Consider the following 17,844-nt stretch of genomic DNA (forward strand, 5'->3'; position numbering starts at 1 on the left):
ATATATTATAAACTGCTAATTAACACATTTAATCATATGAACAACAAACAAGAAATTTGAAATTTCCCAAAAAAAAAGATGTATATATATATATATATATATATATATATATATATATATATATATATATAGAAATAACGCAAACATTAAATAACATTAAAAACAAAAACTTGTGCACATTAGTATAGTATAGGAATATCGTTACTTAAATGACATATTTAGGCTGACTTGTAGTATGAAAAAAACTAACCGTTTGAGGATTTACACTGAACAATACAGAAATTTTACATGTTTTTAATAATGCTGCGATCATAAACATATTTTTAATAATGCCTTTATATCGGGAGTAGAAACATGGGGTGGATTATAAGCAGTGGCGCTTCTTTTCTCTCCTTAAGTACGTAATTTATGAGGTATTTTATTATGTGTAATTGTGAATAAATTTTAGCACTCGAAATTTATCAAAAACAATAAACAAATACCATATTGATTGTTTTATATTAATTTGCTGTACACAAAAGTTTATCTCTAAGAGTGGTATAAAATCATTGAAACAATATTCTATTCAAATTGCAAGTTGAAGTGCAAGTTCAACAATAATTAAGGAAAAATATGTAAGGAAACACAATCGTATGTCGGCTATACGTTAGAGCAAATATGATTGAAAAGAATATATTATGGACAATTGAATCTGCGCATCTAATTTTCCAGTAAAGGATAGTCTGTAGACGGTCGTTATTGTGGCTTGTTTTGCCTAGATTCGTTGTTGTCCTCCGGTTTTGGTAAGAGCGGGGCTAACGCCGTTGTTCCATCCCTGTCATCATTTTCCCCATTCTGAAGATCCCCTGCAACATCCGAGGTAACCAAACTACTGAATGAACCATCTTCAGTTCGTTCGGGCCCAATTTTATGACTAGCTTGGATTGGACCACTAGCACTATTACTTCGATCCTCATGAGATATAGTATTGTTAGTGGGTGACGATGTTACACTTCGATTAGGCTTGGATAGTCGCCTCGCTGACAGGAATCGAGACTTCTCATCTTCAGTCACGGAATGAAGCAACCGTTCAACTTCGTCATCGATTGTCTCACTTGAGAATGTGCCCGATTTACGGCTCTTTTCTAACAAAGTTGCTTTTTTCGCAGTTAGGTACAGGCTACGTTTAATTGCAATATATATCACATCTGTAGCAGCGCGAACAGAGTAATCTGGAACGAAAGTTTGTCGAATTTTCGAATCCATATTTAACGACTGCATCGACCCCATCTGAGTTGGAGAGTCTATAACGAGATACTCAATTTAAATTGATTTATTTCAATTGTAGTTTCTAACTGTATACACTTACCAACAACTACGTTCTGTACCAATGCTTGTGTACCAAAATAAGTAAATGGACCACTATCAAAAAGTAGTCCCTCTCTGCCAATCGTTACTTCTACGCGACCCTCTAATATAAGTACAAAAAAGTCAACTGCTTTTCCTTGTGTAAATATGAACAGACTGGGATCATCTTTCGGTTTTCCCTTTGCTTTGATGTTGTGGAAAATATCTTGGTTAAGTAATCGCCGCAATATTGGTTCTGAAATGACATCCTTCTTAAACGCATCCACAGCTGTACGAAATAAGTGGGAATATTTTAAGATTGTTAAATAATAAGCAAATTCATGGGTGCCTATTTATTACCTGTACTTAAGTATTGGAATGTGGCCAATGTTAATTGAGGAGAGATGCGAACAGTTTGCGCCTCGCGACGTTCCGCAAACGCAGAAAAGTCAGCTTTTTTATAACGACTGCGACGTGTTTTTGTACGGTTATCAACGAACACATCGGTTTCATCGACTATTTCTGCTTGAATGAGCTCTTCAATAACGTCTTCCAATGTAACAAGGCCAACGGTTTCATAGAACGGATCACCGTCGCCTTCATTGTTAACACGATGAACAAAGGCGATATGACCGATCGTACCTTCTTTGAATTGATTAAACATGATATCTAAAGTGTAGTCCTCAAAAACAAAATGAACTGGATTTTGGTAAAATTCGCAGAGTGTTTTTAACGGCGTGTTATCATCAGTATCTACGAATGCCAAATCTTTAATATAGAGCAAAGTCACAATGTTTTTCCTATCCCCGTCGTATACTGGAATTCGCGAATAACCAGAGTTCATAATATCAGATACAGTCTCAAAGTCTAGCACGGCATCCAGTGAGAGCATGTAGGCGTCATTAATGTGAGTCATAATATCGGCGACAGTTTTCTTACGCAACTCCAATGCGCCGGAAATGATATTCACTTCATTTTTATCCAAATCATTTACGTCGTTTGTAACCTGCGCATAACCATTCCATTAGCATAATGAAAATCATAGCTTTTAGACAGTTTTTTACTTACACGGACAAGTTCCTTTAGACGTTCACGATTAAATACATTACCAATCTCTTCACCCAATAATGCATCTAGAACACGAGATATTGGGTACGATAGTGGAGCTGTTATGGCCATTACCGTTTTGGTTATCAATATAGTTTTAGCACCAATAGCTAAACCGTGTCTTGAACAAACAGCCTATATTATTATTTTTTGTTTTTTGAATATATAAAAAATATTTGTAAAAATAGTTTTATTTTTAAAGACAACAAGGATAGATTACCGTAAGAGTTACGCCGTTATAAATTTCAAATTAACCCACGAAAAATAGAATTTTTTTTATTCTAACCATAAGTAATAAATGCGTTTGTCAGATACCATACAAATTTGTTGCGCATAACTAGGCTTTAACAGTTGTGTGTATTGGTGTCATGCTCGTTTGTATTAATATATATAATATATTAATCAAAAAGCATAAGCAAGTCACTTAAAATCTATTAGAGGCCCTCTTGTCTTGTTTACGAATTAAAGTGATTTGTATAGGGCAATACTATTAAATGTAATTGAGTAATAATGGTAATTATTTGAATCTGTCTCTTGTGTTATGTGTCAAGAAAAAAAATTAATAATTAAAAAAAAAACTGCCAAATATTGTTGTCTATTATCATCGATAGTTATTATTATTATCTTTTTATTTTCACCTAATTTACAAACAATTTAAAAACTTAAACGGTTGCACCGGCTTAAAACTTTTGCAATTTTTATACAATTTTTTAATGTTGTAATTGTCATTGAATTTTAATAATATAATTGCCCATACTTACGAATCTGGATAGTTATTAATTAATTAGGAGCTTCTCTACCAGTGGCTGCAACGCAATCCTATTAAAGATTGTCTATGTGTGCTTTGTTCTATTACGTTACATTTACCCACATTTAAAATTCAATAGGAAGAGTGAGTCATCGACTATAGCAACCAAAAGGTATCCAACTGGGTGTAAAGCCAGACCCTGTTATTTAAAATGTTTTTAATTTCAAGGAGACGGGGGACGGAACCTTATACGTTAAGTATAGGGAAGGGTGTTCAAAAATTAAAATGATCGAAATGTTCCTTTATAACACGGTAAACTAATTGAGAACTTCAACTTTTTGAGATTCTTTAAAGCGTACAATTTTAATGTTAGTGTATTTTACATTTTTGTTTTTTGTATATGGACAGACCTATTTTTATATCAACTCCTTACATATATAAACATACATATTAACCATTATTATTATTTTTGATAATGAAGAAAAAGTACAGACGTTTGAGAATTTCGAAGTGACATCAGTCAATTATAAAAAAATCCAAAAATGGATTAATTTGATTCAGCGTGTTACTTTTACAGAAACCAATCATAAGGTTAATTAAATGCCTACCTGAGGTGTTATTTCACCGAAAAGTACAATAGCCAAGGTGGAGAATATGACAGCAAAAAGTCCAGAAGTCAAACCATCCAGTAGAATGGTAAAGGTGGAGTTAACCAACACATTACCCAAGAGAATACTGCACAACAGATAATTACCTTGATCTCTGACAGGTGCAATTTTCGCGGCATACTTTCTTTCTTTTTCCGTGCCAGTATTTCGTAATATCTGAGGTAAATTATTTTCATATTTAAACGGTTAATGGGTTTACCTTCAATTACATACTTTTAACTCAGTACGGTCCATAGCCATAAGACCTAAGTTAAGACCGGAGAACAAAGCTGAGAAACATAAGCATATTACAATGATTACAATTGCGACCCACAGAGGCAAAAATGGTTGATGCGTTTCGATTCTCATCCATTTGTCATTGCCTTGATGTACAAGGGGTGTGGTTTCGGCCGCGCTCTGGTGCTGTTAACAAAAATCAGTAATAATACATGATTTTAAGTTATTCTGAAACTATTGATGTAAAACTCACAGCTACTCCGTTGTCGTCAATTTTTGCACAAATATACAAAACGCTCTTTGAGTACGGAAATTTGACCGTATATGTTGCAGTAAGTCCGCTATCGGCAACATGGTCCGGCTTAAAAATTTCGGTCATAGGCTTCAAACAAGCTCCTTTATAATCATTCTCTTCACTTGTAAACGCGATAACTGTGTTTTTCTGTAATTCAACACCGAAAACGCGAATCGTCTGTTCCTTATTACTCAATACACTCGGTACGCCATCATTGGACTCAGAGCTATCATCTTCCAAACGTAATCCAATGATACGAAAAGTTTTATCACTCTCAGCCTGTCGCCGTTTCCGATCTCTGATAGAAAAAATAGGATTAATTAATATAATTGATTGGAAATAATTATTGAAACTTTATTTACACATTCTCATTTTTCCGTAATAACCTAAACTATGTATAACGAAATAATTGATTCAAAACATTTTGAGCAAGGTAGATTCAAATCTTTAGTAAAGGTAATTGAAAAAAATAAATAAATAAATAATACCATCCTACCAAATATATATATAATATAAAACGAAAACAGATTTTTCGACGTTATATACAATTTGAAGAAGAGTTATAATTCAAAATTTAAATTTGGATTATAACTCTCTTATCCTTAAGCTCTAAGTCAATAGATTAGAGTCATATCATACAGAATAATTATAGATCAATAAATTAGAGTGATATATAATTTATATACTACTGGCATCGAGGGAACGTCTTTTAAGAATGACTCATGTACACATTTACTTTATTATAAATGCATACATAATTATTATGCATATTGATGCATCCGATTGAATATACTTAATATATATAGACGACCAAGTGAACAAGAAGTTTTTATTCATACAAAATCAAAATATTTTATCAGCCGACAGCTAAAAGGCAAAACCCATAATATTACCATATATGGTAACATTTAACAATATTATGAACTACTAATAATTGTATGTAGATTTACAAAAGAAATTTTGAGAAAGAAATAAGAAAAGAGATGATTTATTTCTAAAAACTTATATGCTAAGTAGTTATTCATCAATCGATCAAACATCCAGCTATCCATTTTATATTTCTTATGTATAGACCGATGCCAGACTTAGATTATAGCGTCAAAAATAATATATCATTTATAGTGCATCTATGTACATAGCTAGATAGATAACGTTGGAAAGACAAATAGCAGCTACCAGTATGTAAACGCTGATCAAAATATATATGACGAATTCAATAGCCACTTGACTATTGTATAAGGGCTTCATTTTTTGATAAGGTCAGCCCCTACGTAAGCATTTGGTCATCAAACCAATTGAACTCTTTTCGTAAATAGTTCTCAACATACTAACTTACTAGAAATTACTGACTTGAGCTGCATTCAGAAAGATAATCTTACTTGAAACCGTCGCAAGATTTCAGCTTGCGTCATAAGTATTCTCTTATCGCATATAACTTTATTATCAACATACTGCTATCATGCTTCATATATCTCATTCGATTAAGTATACAGCACGAACATACATACATATATAAGTGCTTAATTATATAGAAACGTGTTCTGAAAGTTTTTCCAGATAAAGACTAATTGATAATGCTCTAGATTTTCAATAAATTCCTTACTTTAAACTGTATCAAATAGTTTACATTCACAATGTTTGAAAATAGGTAATACATATCATTTTCCAAAATATGTTAGAAATATATTAGTAGTAGTAATCGACCAGAATACAAAAATAAACAAGTAAGAAAGCTAAAGTCGAGACTGCTCGACTACGAGATCCCCTAAACCCTTGGAGCAATAGCTATTTCAATAATTTTTCACGTCTTTCAGCTTACACAAGAAACACGCACACACACACATACACACACACACACGCACGCACATACAGGCATATATACACACACACGCAAACACACATATACACACACAGACACGCATACACACACACACATACACACACATATACACACACATATACAGACATTTTCACACACACACAAACACATACACACACAGGCATAAACACGCATGGGCTGCAGTGTGCGGTTACTATGAGAACTTAATTGTTTAATAACTTTTTTTGTGGACATACGATCTTCATGAAACTTTCAGATTATGATTACAACATGGATATGCATGTATATGCCCAAGTCTCTAGTATTTGAAATACGCTTTTTACAAACATGGGGGTGAGGGGGTGGATATGGGAGTGGGGGGTATATTTTAACAAAAACCGAAATTGCATAAATTGCATATAAGCATACATAACAAATTTGGAGACTCTAGTCATAAAGGTGTAGGAGATATAATTTTATAACTGGTTTTCGATAAGGTTTTTTATCGATAAAAAAAGATCGGGATGAGGTATCGATTTTTAATGATAAACTTGATATCCGCGCTGTAATTACGGACATTAAAAAAAAAAATTTTAAGTCTCTAGCTCTTATCTTCTGAAATCGACGCGTTCATACATACGGACAGACGGACGGACAGGGCCAAATCAACTCAGCTCGTCGCCCTGATCAAGAATATATATACTTTGTGGGGTCTGCCACGCCTCCTTCTGCCTGTTACATACATTTCAACAAAACCATTATACCCTGATTTCCCATTGAAAATGGGTTCAGGGTATAAATAGTAAGGAAGCATTGGAATGGAAACAGAGAACTAATGTATTTCCCCTAGATAAGTTAAATATGGCTTCTACGTTTCAAAAAGTGAAAGATCTTAATACTAGCAAGAACCTATCTATATTTATATTTACATCTATATTTATTTATTTTATTACAAGAAGAAAATAAACATACATACGTACATATACATAGAAAACGGTGACTCACCGCTTTCTTTCTAAATACTTTTTATGTTTTATAAATCCTATTATCAAGCGGAAAATAATTTAAAAAAAAAAAAAAAAAAAATGCTTTCTACTCATATCCATTCTTATTAGCTACCAACCAATTAAAAAAGTCCGTTTTTACTATTTACTGAGAGTATAGTGAATTCGGTTGCAGTTGAATTAAAAACAAGTAAGAAGGCTCCAGTCGAGACTGCTCGACTAGGAGATACCCTGAACCCTCTAAACTGATATTCTAATCATTCTGCACTTCTTTTATGCACGCATACATACACATGCATCCACACGCACGCATAAGCCTGCGCTCTGCTAACTGCACAGTAAGCAGCGACTGCGCTTGGGTTGCGCTGCAGTATGGGCAATATTATGAGAATTTATTTGTTGAATAATTTCTTTGTAGACATACAATCTTATTGAAACTTTCAGAGCGTAATCATATGGTTAAAATGTGTGTACAATCTAAAGCACAAGTCTCTAGTACTTGAAATGCAAATTGGGGGCGAAGGGGGCGTGGTATCCAAAATCTGTAAATTACAAAATCTTTGTGTCCATTAACTCTATATACAAGGCAAATTTGAAGTCTCCAGGTTTAAAAGTGTTCAAACTATGCTGAAAAAACCAAGTCGATTTTTCGATTATTCTCGATAAAAAAAATATCGGATGAGTTATCGAAAAAATAAAGCAAACTCGTACTGCCTATGGTATACACGAGTATGCATGCCAAATTTCAGCTCTCTAGCTCTTATATCTTCTGAGATCCTTTTGCTCATACGGACGGACGGACGGACGGAGGGACGGACGGACGGACAGACGGACAGGGCTATATCGACTCAGCTCGTCGTCCTGATCAAGAATATATATACTTTATGGGGTCTGCGATGATTCCTTCTACCTGTTACATACTTTTCACAAAACCATTATATCCTGATTTCCCATTTTCAATGGGTTCAGGGTATAAAAAAAATTTTCTGTTTTCCAACAAATTTCATAAATAATCGATTGTTGACCGTGTGCGCCCTTTTCCAAAAGAATCTCCAATATCCTTGTAGCACTAACATACACACACACTCCATACTAATGTATAAAATATATGGAAGTGTAAACATTTACATAGATGCGTGCATACGTATTTATGAACATGTGTCAACACATGACTGGAACAAACACACATATCTATGCATATACGTAAGAATGTATGTACATATATTCAGTTGACGGCTGTCTGCAGACGCTGAAAGTACATCACAAACATACATCTGTACATATATATGTATGTATGCGAATTTGTATAGGTACACATTTGCCAGAGTTCGACCGATTAGATGATATGTATGTCATCGGGTGCTTGCGCTCTTCAAACATGTGTTGCTTAACTATAAAGTATTTATAAGGATTTTATTTTAGCTTAAACTCCTATGTACATATGTACATACATATGTATAAATTTATGAACCGTTGAAAATTGGAATTAAGTCAAAAGATGCTTAACTAATTGAAATATTAAAACAAAACGGCGAAAAATCATGATCGATACTAATGTTAACTTATACATATATATGTACATATGTTTGTGTACCGTTTATACATTTATGGATACTTATTTCATACTACAAATGATTATGTTTTACAACATACATAAGTATGTACATATGTACATACATGTGGATATTAAAATTTAAATGTACAGGTATGCATACATATAATTAATATGTTGGAATGACGATTTACGTACATACAAGTGCTAATACACATGTACATACATACATACATACATACAAATAAGTAGTCCCTCATTACATTGGTATAAGTACGGATATCGAAACGCACAAGTAAGCATCAGAAAAATATAAAAATAAGATACTTGCTTAAACCGACGCAATCCAGATTTGTTTGGACTGTACGTTGAAAAAAAAAAAAAGAACTAGTGGCAATATTGTTGTGTTTGGTAGCTTTCAAAATTTGGTAAGAGTATGTTCATATGTATGCATATATGTGTATATATTTCTGTGTATTGATTTTAGTGCGGCTTCGCCAAAAAAAAAAAGCACACACACATATATGTATATATGTAAATATGCATGTTTGTGCGTAAGCTTATACCTGTGTTTGTATTGCGCATATATACACCTGTTTGGTTGTGTGAATGTATGTGCAGCTGAGTTGTTAGCTCGCACTCAAACAAGAAGAGCAATGGCACAGGCAATGGCTAAGAATCAGCACGAGAATGAGTCATTAGTACAAAGGTTTGCGGTAATTTGCAGTTTTATAGAGGGTTGTCTTAAACCGACAGAAATGAACAAGCCCTTTAAAATAGTATAACAAAGTAAATATATAGGTAAAAATTAGGCATGTCGAATATCTAATACCCTAAAATAATACTGGACTGCGAACGTACTGAGATGATAGCTCAATATTCTAAATAAAGGTTGTACATTTGTATACCCTGAACCCAGATTCAATGGGAAATCAGGGTATAATGGTTTTGTTGAAATGTATGTAACAGGCAGAAGGAGGCGTGGCAGACCCCACAATGTATATATATTCTTGATCAGGCTGACGAGCTGAGTCGATATAGCCCTGTCCGTCTGTCCGTATGTTTGAACGCGTCGATTTCCGAAGATATAAGAGCTAGAGACTTCAATTTTTTTTTAAATGTCCGTAATTACAGCGCGCATATCAAGTTTATCATTAAAAATCGATAACTCATCCCGATCTTTTTTTATCGATAAAAAACCTTATCGAAAACCAGTTATAAAATTATATCTTCTACACCTTTATTGCTAAAGGCTCCAAATTTTTAATGTATGCTTATACGCAATTTATACAATTTTTTTTTTTTGTTAAAATTTACCCCCCACTCCTATATTCACCCCCTCACCATCACTTTTGTAAAAGGCGTATTTCAAATACTAGAGACTTGTGCTTTGGCAAATACATGTATATCCATGTTATAATCATAATCTAAAAGATTCATGAAGATCGTATGTCTACAAAAAAAGTTATTAATCAATTAAGTTCTCATAGTAAGCGCACACTGCACCCATGCGTGTTTATGCGTGGGTGCTTGTGTGTGTATAAATGTTTGTGTATGTGTATATGTATGCGTATCGTATGTGCGTGCGTGTGTGTGTGTGTGTGTGTGTGTGTGCGTGTTTCTTGTGTAAGCTGAAAGACGCGAAAAATTATTGAAATAGCTATTACTCCAAGGATTCAGGGGATCTCGTAGTCGAGCAGTCTCGACTAGAGCTTTCTTACTTGTTTTCGTATACTATTAATACCATGAATGACTCATATTGCTTGTTCGGTATGCAATAAAATTAATGAGCAAATAACTATTAAATAACTGAACAGAATATCGACTCTTTTATGTAACAATACTTAAAGAAGCTTAAATACATTTATACATTTATTTGTACACAGTATATCGGAGTGTAGAGAGTAACTTTTGAGTTCTCTTCAATGTCAGCTCTTAATATTAAATTGATTATTGATCTTGATTATTGATCAGAGAAATATAGCCAAAGCACAAGGCTAGATCGATAGTGATGGGTGGTTTATGCCAACATTTCTCTTTTAGATACGTATTTGCACAACTGTAGAGTACCCTGGTTTGTTTATACTAAAAATATCAACTAGAAATTAATTAATGCTTTGACTGTCTAGCTTTTTACCATTTTATGTTCACACACACTTCCGTAAATTTATATATACACGTATACGTACATACACAAAAAACATATTTAAAAAATGGCAATACTTTTCACACTTAAAATTATTATAAATAGATTTGGCAGTCAAAACATACGCGATGCAAATATAATATACATCCTTACATACATTCATAGACAAAACTGACATATTTCTATAATTACAATATAGCATATGTATACATACATATATACATATTGGCTATGCTACTTATATAATTTGTACGGACGTGAACATACAAAAAAAATCATTCAAATATATATGGATGTCTTTCGAGTATGTATACATACATACATACGCACATATGCACGCGCACAGAAGCATGAATGTATTTGTGACCTTAATACTTTTACTTCAGCGAATTCAGCTTTTTCAGATTTATTAAGGCAACAAGTCAACTAAATTAGGCGAATATCTAAAAGTAAGCAAAAAGATATTCTCGCTGGGAAGTATTTACATACATGTGTGCATATGTATGTGGAGTGTGTAGACAAGAACATACATTCATCTCTGTATGTGCATGAACGTGTATTGTGCGGTGATAAACAGTGAATGATAAGACCAAGAAATTGAGTCACAGCCAGCCTTCACTGAATAATAAAATAAATATGGTTATCGGTATCGCATACAAGTGGAACTGGGGACTGAGATTCTTTATATGTTGCAAGTAGGTCGAGGAATACGTATTATTTCGAACTGGTATTTTGGATATATGTATATGCGTATGTATATCTAAGCATAGTATGTTTCCATACGATGGTGCGTATGATACATACATATGTATGTATGTATGTATGTATATACAACTGTCGATATGCGTGTAAATCATCAAAGATAGTAAAAAAAACTGTTGAACAAAAATTTTGTATGCTCCTCATTTCTATAAATCTTTTATAATGTATAGATTTAAGCCTACCTTTGGAAGAGCATTGCACAAAACTAATATACTCGCTTGCATCTGACAAAGATTGTCAAAAGTTGTTAATCTCTTAGTAAGCTATAATGTGTTAATCAACGTATTTTAGAGCATTGAAAACAAATATGGGAATATAAACTTATCAATGCAGAACAAGTTTATAATACATACATATGAACTTATTTGTATTTGTAACATCTATTTATAAGATGAAATAATTTTCACTTCCAACTTTTGAAGTGGACCATACTAACTGTTTACAAGAATTTAGCAACATTAAACTCCTAAAACAAAACATTATCTACATATCGTTAATAACAATACGCCTATGCCGGCTATTGGTTACATATTAAATACATATGTATGTACGCATCATGAATTCATTTTGTTATTAAACAATTTTGTTATTAAACAGTCAGCTCAAAATGAAAATATCTGACCCTTTATCCGGCAGGCTGTGAACTGCTGTGTTTATCTATTAAGATCTGTAAAGTCTATTAAGATCTTTAAAGTTTTATAATTAACAGTCTAAATTGAGTTTAATGCAAATATAATGGCGGCAAGACAGGAATGCAATTTCGTTTTAATTCTTATGGCATTTAAATACTTCAAAGTATATAGCATAAATAAAATGTCAAAGAAGAAATTAGAGTATATTTAGCTGTAACACGTCATAAAAACAGTTTAATAAAGTATGTTTTGCATTCTTAAAACATTTTTACATTTAAAACGTAGGTTTAAATTTGAACTAGGTGGCAGCTCTACACGAGTGACAATCGGTCACAAATGTAAACAAAACATGATTGGGAGCTTACAAATATGTAAGCCCTAAAACATTATTCATTAAATGTAAAACAAAAATTAGCAATATAAATTTCAGCTGAGAGATTGAGGAGAGTAGGCAGATTCAGACACTAGATAAATTAGACTTTATAATGTTTATACTAGGTTTTTGTACTTCCTTACACATATTCCTCTCAAATAAAAATCAAATGCATGTGATGCTCCTCTGTAAAGCATAGAATTAACATCTAAAGACGTAAAGGTCGCCCAGGTATATAATATAGTTACATTATCGTTAACAATAGATTGTATTCTAACTTGCCTTATTTGTGTTTCTGGCAACTTCAATTCCTTTAGTATATTTGTTTCTGTGTTAGAGTTATTTATGTTTTCTTCTGCCAGCAGATTTGTCATTAAATTCAATGGTTTTAACACTGTTAACGGAGCAACGCCATCAAAGTCGACATTTTCAAAAGAGCCGTGGGCCAATTTACAATTTTCTAACGCTAACATTGTAATTAGCAAAGCAAGATAAATGCTTTTTATGTCTCGTAGACACTCCAGTGTAACACATAATTTTGGACGTGCAATTGATTTTCCATCTCTCACACGCGGCATTCGCAAAACTGAGGTGTTGGTAACTATTTTTGAGTTTGACACTTTAGTCCGTTTATGACATTGTTTGAAACACTTTTCACTCTTTTCCATAATACGTATTTGTTATGATTTTTGAGTGTTGTATTTAGCAATTATATTACAATAATATCACGAAATTCGTCCGAGTGATATTTTGTTGGCACAAGTAAAGCCCCTAAAAGCAATATGCCTGCCTATGCAATGCACTATATACGTATGTATGTAACCACCGGCAGTGTGACCGTAGCGCCATAGATAATTAAACTTAAATAATCAATTAAAAATAAAAATCAAAATAAAATAAAAATACTAAACATATTTAGACTACATAGGGACCGATTTATATTGATTGTGTGAAGGTTTTCCGCAACAATATACATATATAAAAAAAATATATTGAATAAAGCTGTAATTCTACACATACCAAGAATTTCTATACCTGTTCTGTGTTGACGCTTATATATTTTTATATGGAATGAATTAATTTCTTTAACATACATTTGCATTATTAGAGAAAGCTTTCTTCCCTAAAACATTTTATCTAAACCAAATTTAAAATAATTTAATTTGCCTATACAAGATTTATGTGAATTCAAATGTGCTGATCCTAAACAATTTGCGTTTTCTGAAACACACCTGAACAAGTTCAGTCGTTCATTTTAATTATCTATTCAATTGAACCTGCTGTGAACCGGAACAGGCGTACTCTACATAATGAACTCATCTATTCGGTATTGTTGGTATCTAACATATCAAGGCATACAAACGTTATAAAACTGATTTAATTATGGACAACTCGGAGGAATTTTCTGCAATCGACATCGTTACATTCGTAACTGAACAGCTGCAGCAAAATTACCTTAGTAACCGTGCCAATAAAGCAAAAATCTTTGACGAATTTCTGGGACGATGGGATGCAAACGACAGTTCCCTTGCAAAGGTGAAGTCTTTAAATTTTGAATTCGAGACTGGTATGTTGCAAGATTTCTCTTTTGTACATCTATAAAAATTGTATATATCTATATATCTACATATTCGTACAGATTTGGATTGGTTCAATGTCAGTAGACCATTGACACTTGCTGGCTTACGCGGAAAATTAGTCGTGTTGGATTTCTTCACCTACTGTTGCATTAATTGTATGCATGTGTTGCCAGAGCTTCGAGCTTTGGAAGAGAGATTTCCAGTGGAAAGTGGACTTGTTGTTGTTGGCGTGCATAGTCCGAAATTTGAAAATGAACGAACAGCAGCCAACATTCTGTCGGCAGCGCAGCGCTATGGCATTAAACATCCCATTGTTAATGACTCGAAATCTGCTCTATGGCGAGCTCTAAGTATTCGCTGTTGGCCTTCGCTTTTGGTGTTAAGTCCAGGCGGGATGCCCATGTTGTTATTAATGGGTGAAGGCCATGGTGAGTTTCTTCGCGAGTTTGCTGGAGCGGCGTTATCATTTTTTGATCGCCAACAAAAACTGAACTTCTCCAGCTTACCACTACAGCTGTCAACAGACCTTTTGCCGGCATCCAATTTACGTTTCCCTGCAAAAATTGCTATGCTAGAAGATCAGTATGCTATCGCTGATGCTGGAAACAATCGGATTATTGTGGTGACCAATTGTGGGGTCGTAAAGTATAAAATCGGCGGACTGGAGGCAGGGTTTGTGGACGGCTCTTTAAATATGTCGCGATTCAATAATCCCCAGGGTGTTGCCTTTCTTGATAAAAATACGCTCATAGTGGCCGATACCGATAATCATGCACTTCGGCAAATTTCCCTGAACAACGGAGTTGTTGAAACGCTAGCCGGAACGGGTAGTCAAGGCAATGAACGAACCGGTGGAAAACTGGGGCCATTGCAGCCACTATCATCGCCGTGGGATGTGTCGGTGTTTCGCACCCGGGACATGGATATGTCCTTCCACCTAGATGAGCTTAATGTGCCTGAGAAAACAATAGTGCTGATAGCCATGGCTGGCACTCATCAGATTTGGGGCTATTTCCCCGAAGGCATTATTTGGTGGAAATTTCGAAAGTTTGAGCCACGTTGTTGCGTTTCGCTAATTGGCAATGGGCTTGAGGAAAACCGAAACAACTCCTATCCACAGAACGCAGCGTTTGCACAGCCATCTGGCTTGGCCATGTCCAGTGATTATCTTTATATAGCCGACAGTGAGAGCTCTAGTATACGCAAAGCTTCAATGGTCGATGGTAAAGTAATGCCAGTTGTTGGTGGAGATCGCAATCCTCTGGTATATAAAATGATGTGTCAATTATATGCATTTATATGACATGAATTTTTAAAATTTTTTAGAACCTATTTGCTTTTGGAGACGAAGACGGCAAACTGTACAATGCAAAACTTCAGCATCCATTGGGCGTAGCGTATAACAACGTCGATAGGAAGCTATATGTGGCTGATACGTATAATCATAAAATCAAACAAGTTGATACTGAAACTAATATAATTTCAACCTTAACTATCAAAAACAAAGATGGTAGCACGCTTGCTCTTAGAGAACCGTCTGGCCTTTGTGTTGACGCTGATAGAAACAGATTACTAGTTGCTGATACAAATAACCACGGCATTCATATAATTGATTTAGCGACACTCACAGCTGAACCTTTTTTACTGGACTTTAATCAAATTACGAACACTACTGAAACAGACGCTCCGCGCTCTCTATCAAAAGTCAGTGGGTTAGAGTTGGTAAAAAAGATTCCTGTGCTTCATTATAGAAACTGCAACATCAATTTCAGCATGAGACTCTCATCCGATCTTAAATTTACTCCGGATGCACCACAGAAGTGGATGGTGAAATTCCTGAATCCAGCATTGGAAATAAATCAATTAAACGGTATATTAGCTGAGGGTAAATGTAGCCTTCAACTTAATAATAAATCGTCAAAAAGTATTAGAACTGAAGCAACTAATCGAAGCGATTTAACAATAGAGTTTGCACTAAGCCTTTGTGATTCAAAAAGCTGCCTTATAAAGAAATTTACAGTTTCCATTGTCAGTGAATGTTCTGCTGAGGACTCACCCTTGCATCCCACAATCATTAAAGACAACACTCTTGACGTAGATATTGGAATACATATAAATCAATCGAATATTAATTTCTGTTGATACAGAGATTGCTCGTCGAATCAATGACAGATAACAGATAGATGTTTTCATGTATCAGCACAATCCAATTCAGCAACAGTGTTTAGGCTAATCTATATCAAAAAGATGTTGTATATAGTGGTTTCGAATAATTAATTTAAAACAAATATTTGTGTTTCCGTTTATATTTATGTTTATAAAAATGTTGCACAAACAAAAAACAAAAAATGCATTAAAAATTGTACTTTGTCCTAATTAATATTAACCTAACGATTTTTGCAAATACTTTCCGCCTTCGCAGTGCCTCCAGCTGATTTGCAAATCTCAGTGAACAAATCTTTTAAAATGGAAGCCTGGTTGCCTTGCGAGCCGTCTAATGTTATCGTTGGAATAAATGTTACTGGGGGTCGAAGTGCGTGTGTCGCATCACCGTTCAATTTCATTAGTTCAGATCCATGGCTGCTATCAAAACACTTCTGGATGAGATCAACATTCTCTACATTGTATTGTTTGGTACACTAAAAAAAGGAGGTACTCATTTGTAATTTTGAGTTTAATTAATGTATGAAGCAAGTGAACCTTTTGCATAGCATCTTTGGGATTTCGATTGTCTCGAATCATACAGGTTACAACTTCTAGTCGAGTAAGTGCATCATCAATAACTTCAGAAGCGCATGCATGATACATATTTGCTTGACATTCCGTCGGACCGTGCTGGCAATCAAATATGAATTTGCCTTCATTATCGACTGTGGTGTGTGCCTTTAAATTAATTTGTTGATAAGCATAATAGAATAATATATTTATTTTCGCTATACCTTGCCATAAGGTACAAGTTGCACCTCCATTATAGGCGCTGCAGCTTTGTACGTGGTCAGCAATTGCTTAGTAATAAAATATTTAGAATCCGGACAGAGAGCCTCATAAAATACGGTTACCAATACGGGCAGTGGAGCTCCTGGAGCTCTTCGATAATGTGGTTCTTCCTGCAAAATAGGAAATAGTTTATTAATTTCATTCAAGCATGGTTATTATATCAGGCATTTTTAAATACCGTTTAAATTGTTTTTATTAGTATACAAGCAGGTTGGCTAGATATTACTGTATATGTAGGTAAACTTCATACATACATACAAATATTGCATTATCTATCAGCCAACTCATTGGAAAATATCAAATATTTACCTTTAAAACTAACTGCGTCCGAGGATAGGATAGAATTCGCAGTAAAATCCCTAGTGTGGCAATTAAGAATAACAATATGAAAATTCGTTTCCGTGTAGGTATCATTTATTAACTAAGCAAAAAATAATTTGTGCAATATATGCAATTATAAATCACACCAATTCATATACATATGTATGTATAAGCAGAGCAGAGAAAGAAGAAACTATAAGTAATAAACCAACAACATTATAAGTTATAAAAGCGTATCATCCAAAACTCCAATGCATGGCGAAAAGTACTAAAATACGCCAAATTTATTGTACAAAAA

The 17,844-nt window shown here is 34.0% G+C and overlaps 3 protein-coding genes across 4 annotated transcripts; 1 reads left to right on the forward strand and 2 right to left on the reverse strand.

The window, feature by feature from the left end:
• Positions 1–282: 282 nt before the first annotated feature.
• Positions 283–13,467, reverse strand: LOC26528194 (unextended protein). 2 transcript variants are annotated; one of them, XM_015166024.3, is made up of 8 exons: positions 12,931–13,467; positions 4,319–4,658; positions 4,063–4,251; positions 3,790–4,005; positions 2,395–2,568; positions 1,687–2,332; positions 1,349–1,615; positions 283–1,283 (listed from the first exon to the last, which is right to left on the reverse strand). In XM_015166024.3, exons 1-8 carry the CDS (start codon positions 13,314–13,316, stop codon positions 736–738), a joined length of 2,766 nt encoding a protein of 921 aa, XP_015021510.1. In that variant the 5' UTR covers positions 13,317–13,467; the 3' UTR covers positions 283–735. The 2 variants fall into 2 exon arrangements, with proteins under 2 accessions (XP_015021510.1, XP_015021509.1); XM_015166023.2 differs by lacking the exons at positions 4,319–4,658; positions 12,931–13,467 and having other exon boundaries at positions 3,936–4,005; positions 4,063–4,153.
• Positions 13,468–13,634: 167 nt separating this feature from the next.
• LOC6578161 (NHL repeat-containing protein 2) lies at positions 13,635–16,619 on the forward strand. Its single transcript, XM_002004042.4, has 3 exons — positions 13,635–14,215; positions 14,288–15,492; positions 15,555–16,619. Exons 1-3 carry the CDS (start codon positions 14,032–14,034, stop codon positions 16,368–16,370), a joined length of 2,205 nt encoding a protein of 734 aa, XP_002004078.1. The 5' UTR covers positions 13,635–14,031; the 3' UTR covers positions 16,371–16,619.
• LOC26527632 (gamma-interferon-inducible lysosomal thiol reductase) lies at positions 16,519–17,810 on the reverse strand. Its single transcript, XM_015166025.3, has 4 exons — positions 17,535–17,810; positions 17,168–17,335; positions 16,929–17,111; positions 16,519–16,867 (listed from the first exon to the last, which is right to left on the reverse strand). The coding sequence occupies exons 1-4, from the start codon at positions 17,637–17,639 to the stop codon at positions 16,616–16,618; spliced, it is 708 nt and encodes a 235-aa protein (XP_015021511.1). The 5' UTR covers positions 17,640–17,810; the 3' UTR covers positions 16,519–16,615.
• Positions 17,811–17,844: the final 34 nt, after the last annotated feature.

The sequence above is a fragment of the Drosophila mojavensis genome, unplaced genomic scaffold (genome assembly GCF_018153725.1).
Source record: "Drosophila mojavensis isolate 15081-1352.22 unplaced genomic scaffold, ASM1815372v1 contig_49, whole genome shotgun sequence".
NCBI lineage: Eukaryota > Metazoa > Arthropoda > Insecta > Diptera > Drosophilidae > Drosophila > Drosophila mojavensis.

Excerpts from the sequence above, each read along its gene's own strand:
- LOC26528194 (XM_015166024.3), bottom strand. The coding sequence starts at position 13,316 with ATGGAAAAGAGTGAAAAGTGTTTCAAACAATGTCATAAACGGACTAAA. Across the intron at positions 2,569-3,789 it reads TCGGTGAAATAACACCTCAG|GCTGTTTGTTCAAGACACGG; the intron begins GTAGGCATTTAA and ends ATAATAATATAG. Across the intron at positions 2,333-2,394 it reads GTCTAAAGGAACTTGTCCGT|GTTACAAACGACGTAAATGA; the intron begins GTAAGTAAAAAA and ends GGTTATGCGCAG.
- LOC6578161 (XM_002004042.4), top strand. The coding sequence starts at position 14,032 with ATGGACAACTCGGAGGAATTTTCTGCAATCGACATCGTTACATTCGTA. Across the intron at positions 14,216-14,287 it reads AAATTTTGAATTCGAGACTG|ATTTGGATTGGTTCAATGTC; the intron begins GTATGTTGCAAG and ends ATATTCGTACAG. Across the intron at positions 15,493-15,554 it reads GTGGAGATCGCAATCCTCTG|AACCTATTTGCTTTTGGAGA; the intron begins GTATATAAAATG and ends AAAATTTTTTAG.
- LOC26527632 (XM_015166025.3), bottom strand. The coding sequence starts at position 17,639 with ATGATACCTACACGGAAACGAATTTTCATATTGTTATTCTTAATTGCC. Across the intron at positions 17,112-17,167 it reads AACTTGTACCTTATGGCAAG|GCACACACCACAGTCGATAA; the intron begins GTATAGCGAAAA and ends ATTAATTTAAAG. Across the intron at positions 16,868-16,928 it reads CCAAAGATGCTATGCAAAAG|TGTACCAAACAATACAATGT; the intron begins GTTCACTTGCTT and ends TCCTTTTTTTAG.